The following is a 9,020-nucleotide window of genomic DNA, read 5'->3' as shown; positions in this document are numbered from 1 at the left end:
GAAAATCGTACAGCAGCATCTGTTGGACTGTAGGTTCAAATCAACTGTGCTAAAAAACTTGAGCCGTACGGAGGTGTTATTCAGTGATGGGTAAACAGACATTTAATCTAATGTAATAGAGCTGGGGCGCCATCTAGTGGTGGACACGCACATTACACACTTTTGGCTCTTTTAAACTTCATGGACATAAGATCCACCTTATTTTGCAAGGCAGCTAAGCCATTCTCCAATTAGATTGCTGTAGTGCAGTAAACGGTAAAACTCTCAAAAAAGCCTATCCAACGTTAAATGCCAGTCTTTATGACTTTCGATTGCGATCGAATGTAGATATAGCTAGGCCAATGTTATTAAGGCTAATCGCAAATTGCACCTGTTAGCACTTCTGTTGATTATTATAATAAAAAATACCCCAAAGTGCATAAATCAATCATACTCTCGATATCGTATGTTTAGTAGCTTGCTTCATGTCTCATGTTTAAACGTTTCTCTGGGTTAGTTATTTACAGAGATAGAAAGCGAAAGGGGTGGGGGTTATGAACACGTGATATGAGTTGAATAGCCTACGTTCAGGGAATGATCTTTATCTGAGTCATACAACAGCGATCGCGGAAGAGAAGCACACCCATCAGATCGCGCAAATCAGTGGATGATAGAAGTGGTGATTCTGTCTAAAGAATTATGAAACGTGGTGTAAGTATATCACTTTTGGACTAAAAGCCATAATGGATGTAGTTTAGTGAAGAACTTTAAACCTCAGCAGACGTGACTGAATAATTATATTAAAAATGTCAAAATACAACCGATTTTTGGCCTCCTAACAAAAATTAAGAAAATACTGTCACTGTAACAGAGTTTTCTCTGTAATGATACAGTTTTCTCAAGTTCAAATAAGAGTGGTGGTAATACAACATGGTTTCTGTCATTTTAGGTAGCCTAGCTCTTTATCACTTATGTGTGTTCAAGTGTTCGTTTTTCTAATAAGTTTGGTTTTAGTTAGCCTATTTGATACAAAAAAATGGGGTGTGGCGTCATGATTGACAGCTGTGATTGACAGCTTCTCTGAGCAAAGTATCAGTCACAGAGGCACCAGCATACTTCTTTGGGAGCTTCGGGAGGAGACTGACCTTTAACTTTAGATTTTCCATAACTGTGATTGTACAATCATCAAAATTGGAGCAGTCAGGCTGCTTAAAACAATTCTGGGGTCTGTGTGGTTGCGATTGTGTCTATGGGAGTATGGGTGGGACCTTGATACAATTCAGTGGCTCCACCACTCGTTCACTACTATGCAGACTCTGGCTACAAATGACATCATAAGCGCTAGATGGCAGTGGCCATTTTTGGCCAATTTTAGCTTCACTTTTCTTCAGTGGAAGTGGAGACACATCCATCTTTTTTACAGCCTATGGTAATAATGTGCAGTGAATGTTGACAACAATAATCAGGCAAAAGGTGCGCTCCTTGAGTCCTGCACTCTCAGCTGTTATTATGATTGGTTTAATGATAAGCTGGCACCTGATTGGCTGAAGAGCATGATGTACCCACATGAGAATTGAGAGCTGCCAGGAAAGTCTCAAAATACACACACATCCAAGGCGATACACACACGGATGACGATGTGCAAATTCAGATTCAATAAAAAAAAAACTTGTTTTTACTTAAAGTCACACTGCTCACCAAAAGCTCTGCTTGAGTCTTATGCAATATTTTGTAAAGCATCAATAACCAAAGGGTGCGGTGCTTAGATAAGGGTCAATTATGTATAATCAAACTCTGATATTTGGACTTTAATGTCCAGTTTTTTAAGTCTCCATAGTTTTTAATCATGTTAGAGCATAATTATTAATTACTAAAATAAGAAACATTAGTCCAAGTAAGAATAATATCCAATAAATGTGTACCACTTTATGAACACATTTGACTGAAAGTCACACTTCTTGCTGAAAGCTTTGCTTAATTCTTAAGCAATGTTTTGTGAAGTATTAGTAACTAAGGGTGCGGTGCTTACATAAAGGTCAATTACGTAATAATATACTGTTTTATTTCAGATTGTCCATCTGTAAGTTCACTGATCAGTCTTGTGAAGTGTGGCTTCAGCTCCACAGTCATCAAACTCCTGCCTAAAGGAACTGGACCTGAGTAACAATAACTTGAGAGATTCAGGAGTGAAGCTGATGCACGGAAGAGTCCAAAGTGCCAACTGGAGATAGCTGAGGTAATTTTAAAATAGTAACATTTTAAAACTATACATTTCCGCTGTCAGATGGAAACCTTGTATGTGCAAATCCGCTACTTTTCAGAAAAAATAAAAACCCTGTAGTTTTCAAATAATTAAACACTGCATTGTCAAAGTTGGTATTGTGGCTTTACATATGGTCAGCCATTACTGTATATAATTAACATTTTACCAAAATCAATCTCAAATGGAGTTAGTTACAATGTTTTTGGCCAGCTAATGTAGAAGATAAGCATTTTGTCTGTCATTAGACCAGCCACATCTGAGGCAGTAAGTACATCACATTAGTTTTCATCAACGTACAGGTTAACAATGTTCATTTTAGCTTATGTGGGGGCTCAGTTTTTCCTGTCGTTGAATACATTTGGCTGAAATCCTTATCCTTATAAAAGATAAAGTGCTATGCAAATGCTATTTAAGATAGTATTGTCTATGACTATATGTCATATTATGACTATATGGCCCCATATTTCCATCAGAATTAAATGTGCATGTTTATTCAGATATATGTGGCTAAATGTATGAAAGTTGTGGATTACAAGTTTAATATAGGTGTCACAAATCGCTCAGCTACGCCTCCCTCTGGTTTCATCCGCTCCCTCTCTCCGGAATTCCAGGACTGCAATTCCCTTCTCTCCCCCCGGTCATCATCTATTCCCAGCCCTGCCTAGTTTGTCATATCATTCTCATCACTGTCACCTGTGGATTATTATCTTCCCTTTATCTGGACTGTCTATTATCTGTCCCTTTTATCCCCGCCTGGACTGCCTGCCTCGACCTTCGCCTGTGTTTCGTTACGAGTTCTGGATTATCCCTTTAACTGTGTCTGCACCAGTACATGTCTGCTTCTCTCTGCTTTATAACTTGTGTGAATAAAATACTACAAATGGATCTTCAAGCCTCTGACTCACCATTACAATAGGGTTATTAGGATCAAATTAAAAATATAGCTGCAATCAGCAATTATGGGGGCCAAGCACATCAGAAGCAAAGTAACGAGCTAAGCAAGCATGGCAGGGAGCATCAGAACATGATTTGACATCTGAAGTTTTAATGCAATAGCCTACTATTACTATACTAAAATACATAAAATACTATGCTTTGTTCAAGTACCCTGAGGCCATGGTTGTCATTACACACATCAAGTTTGGTCTGAATATACTGAAGTATTGCAGATATAGCTTTACATCCATTTTGGTGTGTTCTTCATCTAGTTTGTTGATGCACTGTAGAACGGTTTGGTCTATCGGAAATCTTTTAATACGTTTTTGCCAGAACGGTTTGAACATGATATGAGCCAATGTTGGTGAAAATGGACCAACCCTCTAGGATGAGTTCGATAAAAGTTTTTTTTTATTATTAATTTTTTTATGGAAAATGACGCCATATGGTGCAATTTTTCTTCAAAACCTTACAGTTCAAAAGTTATTAGCACAAGCATAAGAGCAAATTTGGAGATTTGGTGGCGCTAGAGGGTTTGATTTAAAGACTGAAAATTTGCTGTGGTTAATGTTCAGACTGTCCTCTATCTGTTTGCAAATTTCATAACTTTCCCACAATAACTTAATGGGCCTCTCAAGAGCAACAGCAGTAGCAGAAGAAGAAATATAACGGATACAATAGGTGCCTCTTCGGTGCTTGGCCCTTAATAAACTACAAAAATAGTCTATTAAAGGACGGACAGAAAAATATGATTGATTATATTTAACGATTATTTACTGTATATTGTTCGTTATTTCTTCAACATTTTTGGTGAGTCAGATGAATAGAACATGGCACATTATGCTTTTTTTTTTCTTTGACAGTCTGAATCATGTCTTTGATTATGGATTATATCGGAGAGACCATGAGTAAAGCAGAACTACAAAAATGTAGGTCTACACACACATACTTTTTCTTCACAGGACACCATTTTACATTTGACCAAGGTCTAATAACGTCATTATTTACAATAAGGTCTAAAATATAATTTTATTTGACTGTGTATATGCGGTCAAAATATTTATGTGGAACCGAAAAGTAGATCCAAGGCCAATCTGATTCTTGAACATATTTTGGGGTCTTATTAATTTTCTTTTCTTGTGTGCAGATTTCTTCGATCTCACATTGGATCCAAACACGGTACACAATCGTCTCTCCGTTGTAGAGGGCAACAAAAAGTTGGTATGTAATCCAGAACCGATGTCACATCCTGATCATCCAGAGAGATTTGACGGCCTTCCGCAGGTTCTGTGTAAAGAGCGTCTGACTGGACGCTGTTACTGGGAGGCTGAATGGAGTGGGTTGGGTGATATGGTAGTGTCATATAAAGGCATCAACAGGAAAGGAGAAAGTACTGACTGTAGGTTCGGAGCCAATGAAAAATCCTGGATTCTGAGCTGCTTTGGGGAGAAACTGATCGCCTGGCATGATAATATGGGAACACACATACCTCCCCCATCACCTCCCTTAAACAGAGTAGGAGTGTATGTGGACGAGCCGGCCGGCATTCTGTCCTTCTACAGCATCTCTGACACACACGCACTCAGACACTTACACACATTCAACACCAAATTCACTGAACCCCTCTATGCTGGATTTGTGCTTTATACTAATTCAGTGTCTCTGTGTGATGTTGAACCAGAGGTTGACCGATAGTGGATTTTACCCATAACTAGGTTGGACCTCACTGGCCTATAACCGATTAATCAACCGATAAACATTTAAAATGGATTCTGAATGAAAACAATCATAAAATTGTGCTGAACTTTACAACAAAAAATAAAAAATAGTTCCGAACAATGAAGCTGTACTGTACTTTTTAAATAGAGAAATATGAATACATTAATTATACCTTGATCATTTATGTTAGTTCATAGTGCATTAACTAATGTTAAGAGAAACAACTTTAACTGTAAAAATGAGTTAGTAAATGTTGAAATCAACAAATGAACAATACCTTTGTTAATGTTAAAATGGACTCTTATTGTAAAGTGTCACCATTTCAAATAAATACAGACAGTCATGCTCAAAGATGGCCATCTTTAAATATATATATACAAAGGCCATAGCATTAAAATTAGACACATTTTAAATCTGAAGCTGTAAGTGTAAAAACAAACAGCACAAGGCGTCATTGATGTTTTTTATTTGGCCTCTAGCGGCCGCTCTCGTACTGTATAATGATAGCGCACCCATCTCAGCCGCTCCAGCAACAGACCCAACCTAGAAAAACTATCCGTATGACTTTGTGTCTATAACCAGTAGTTCCAGCAATCGGTTATTGGTGCCGATTGATCGGTTTTATTCGGTTGGCCTCTAATATCCAGTGGCCCCAAAAGTATGTGGACTCTTGAGACACAATAAAAAATGTATACATGTTATATAGCAAAATGTTAAAGTGTCAAGTGTCTTTTATTTTAAAGAAATATAGCTCGCGTACACTTGTGGTTTAAGTTTCTAGATATTAAACAATATTGGGGTTCTGCTAAGACGCAGCATGAAAAAGGACGCAGGCCCTGTTTCCACCTGGTATTAAGATGCGTTTTGGTCAATCAGAGCACAAGTAGGAGACATACCCGTTTACACCTGGTGTTTTAATCCGTTTCTTCAATCCACTTTCAAACACTTCTGTCCTGATTTCATCGAGGGAAGGATCTATGGGCGGGTAAATGGATGGGCTTTTTCATATCTTTCGATCTGATGGACAGAATAAAGTCACGCAAATTTACATAAACGCAACCGAAAACATACAGAGAGAGTCAGCTTTTGCTTTTGCTCTGACAGCCGCAAGATCACGCCGAATGTGTGTGTTAGAAATCAGGAATGGTGAGAGAACATTGTGCTTGGTATGTTTTTCATCTTCAAACCAAACTTGTGTCTTCAGCCGACAAAGTTTAAATCCCGTCTGGCTAGTGCACTTCTTATAATGTTTACTCATTAGTTCAGTAGGCGGAGAGAGTCTTTTGTGGCTGTTTGAACACATTCGTCCTGCGGCGCGGTAGACGCGAGGCTCATTCCCGCCTCCAGTTCATGCGAATTGCTAACACAGATAATGTCTTTTCTATCATTTCACTGTAGCTCAGCATCGCGAGCGATGTAAAGTTAACGTTATTGCATGATCACAGTTTCGTGTGGGGAAAGATTAGAGAAAAATATTGCATTAGGCTAACGTAGCCTACTTCATGAGTTTAGGCTATAAGAAAAAAGATTTTACAATTCCTGCACATGCAGTGATGAAGTTCATGTTCTCATGATTTATTTGTTTGAATAAAAATGTTTCAAAAAATCCCCCCTCTCTGTTTTTTTCACAAATAGCACCCTGACTGCATCCCTGGTAAATTTACCCAAAATAACTTTTTCTGACGTAGCCTACATCGACCAACTGAACAACACTCCATCACAGCCCGCTCCAAAGTGGACAATGGATACGGTTTCTTTTTCGAGAGCTTTAATCCACTTCTTCCTTAGACTCAGTTCAGTCGGGAATCCATGGAAACTTGAATGAGGTTGGGGTTGTTTGTTTGATTGACAAAGTGGAACAGAGCAGTGACATCTAGCCTTCGTTTCAGCCATTGTTGAACTGCGCCGGAAGTGGACATGCACAAAGTTGAAAAATCCCGCCCATTAAACCCGGAAACGTGATGGAGTTCCGTGGGTGACTCGGCACGCGAAGTTTCAGCTGCAGTTTTGGAACTTGCCTGGGAGTTCGAGCGGGAGCTGTGTATCATTCCCGAACGGAGGTAGACTGGGTCGAAATGGCGTCGGGGAAATCGGCGTGGGGAGACAAATCGGATGACGACGATGAAGATCAAGGCATGGATTATCAAGAAGTGAGATATAATAAAAGGAAAAAGAAAAACAGCATGGGTGATGTATCTGATAGTGAACAAACAATTAGTAAAATGAGAAACATAAGAAGTGAAGCCAGTAAGGAGAATGTGGAAAGAGAGATCAAAGTTATTGTTACTTTTACTAAACAAACGGAACAACAGAAACATCCTGTTAAAATATCAAAAGCAATTGAGAAAGAGATAGGAATAGTGAAAGCTGTATCTTGTCTCACTAATGGAAGACTAATGATCAAATGCATGGATGAAAAGCAGAAACAAAAGATTCTCAAAATGAAAACATTAGCAGGAGGAAAGGTAGAATGCACAGAAATAGGCGGAAAAACCCGAGGGGTCATTTCAGGTGTACCTCTTAATGTAAGTGTGGATGACATCAAAGGAAGTTTGGATGGTGGCACAGTCGTATCTGCCAGAAGATTGCAGATGTGGAAAGATAGCAAAAGGAGTGATAGCATGAGCATAATGATTCAATTTGAAGGAAATACTCTACCAATAAAAGTGAAACTAGGATTTATAAGCTTTTCGGTACGAGAGTATATACCTCCACCTTTGAGATGTTTTAAGTGCCAACGCAAGGCCATAGCGCTGCTTATGCAGGATGCCCCATACAACAAGAAGCTCGGGAAATACAAAAAATAAAAACAGTGCAAAATATAACATATGCAGAAGCTACCCGTAAGATAAAAGCTAGAGCAGAAATTACGAGAGTAAAGGTGCAAGAAATCAATGCGGAATCTTCCAAGCAGAAAAATGCAAATCCTACAAGAAATGAGTCAGATGAATTGTTTGTGATGAATAAAATTGGGTTTGTGGCATTTATATGTGCAGTGATAAATGGTACAACGCAAGTAGAGAGGAAGTCAGACAAGTTGAAGATAATTGTGGGATGTGCTAATAAATTCCTAAAGCTAACAGGAATCTCAGCAGAAGAAGTCCATGAGATATTAAACGTGAAAGAGAGAAATGGTGCTCTGGATTTGACTCCGAATAATAACACATAAATCCTATGTGTTTCCTATTACTACATTGGAATGCCAGGAGCTTAATAGCTAATGGACAAGAATTTAAGAAAAGTATTATGGAAATGGAGAAAACACCAGATATTATCTGTATACAAGAGACATGGCTAAACAGTTCCTTGGAATTTAAGATCAATGGATATGTAGTAGAGAGGAAAGATAGGGAAAATAGCAGAGGAGGAGGATGCGCAACATTTATTAAAGAAAACATTGCATATAAAAGAGTATATAAAAAATGTAATGCAGAATACATATATATACAAATAATGGGAATGAGGAAAATAATCAGAATTATAAATTTGTATAACCCAAAAACAAATGGCAACATAGGTGGGGAAATAGCAGAACAGGGAGATGGTATTATAATATTGAAAAATTTGTAGGAAAAGAAAAGTTTTATGGAAGGTACAGAAAGGAAGAAGTAATGATATCTAGATTAAGATTAGGACACACAGGATTAAATTCAACACTTGCAATAATGGGTAAGCATGAAAATGGTATGTGTGATGAATGTGATGTTTTAGAAACAGTAGAGCATGTATTTTTTAAATGTAATAAATATGACGAGCAACGAAGTCAGTTATTTAATAATATAAAGGATAGACCAGTTAGTGTCATGGATCTATTGGGTAAGGGACTGAGGGATGCTCATATATATGGGGCTGTTTTAACTTTTTTAAAGAGTAGGCTACAGGATTAGAGCATAGGATATAATGGGGATTGTGATGCTTTTGCTCACCTTGAAGGCTGAGGATCCCAGGGCGGAAGTTGGAGGAGCTGAACACGCAGCGCCAGCAGAAGGTGGGTGAGGCATTACATCCACAAATAAAAGGAGAGAAAAAGGGAAGGATGGTATATAAAATAAAAAGGAATATATACATGCATCACCCATGTAGGATGTACAGTAGGTGGCGGTAATACTCCTATGGAGTGAGC

The 9,020-nt window shown here is 38.3% G+C and overlaps 1 protein-coding gene across 1 annotated transcript; it reads left to right on the top strand.

Moving 5' to 3' along the window:
- The first annotated feature begins 552 nt into the window (after window positions 1–552).
- Window positions 553–6,497, top strand: LOC306987790 (stonustoxin subunit beta). Its single transcript, XM_079592353.1, has 4 exons — window positions 553–690; window positions 2,049–2,215; window positions 4,042–4,107; window positions 4,326–6,497. The coding sequence occupies exons 3-4, from the start codon at window positions 4,050–4,052 to the stop codon at window positions 4,871–4,873; spliced, it is 606 nt and encodes a 201-aa protein (XP_079448479.1). The 5' UTR covers window positions 553–690; window positions 2,049–2,215; window positions 4,042–4,049; the 3' UTR covers window positions 4,874–6,497.
- Window positions 6,498–9,020: the final 2,523 nt, after the last annotated feature.

This window comes from Phoxinus phoxinus (assembly GCF_949152265.1).
Source record: "Phoxinus phoxinus genome assembly, chromosome: 20".
NCBI classification, from domain to species: Eukaryota; Metazoa; Chordata; class Actinopteri; order Cypriniformes; family Leuciscidae; genus Phoxinus; species Phoxinus phoxinus.
Note: the sequence above shows the minus strand (reverse complement) of the source record. Positions and strands in the feature narration are given on the sequence as shown.

Coding starts and splice junctions, on each gene's coding strand:
- LOC306987790 (XM_079592353.1), top strand. CDS start 4,050: ATGTCTTTGATTATGGATTATATCGGAGAGACCATGAGTAAAGCAGAA. Junction 4,108..4,325: donor TAAAGCAGAACTACAAAAAT/GTAGGTCTACAC, acceptor TCTTGTGTGCAG/ATTTCTTCGATCTCACATTG.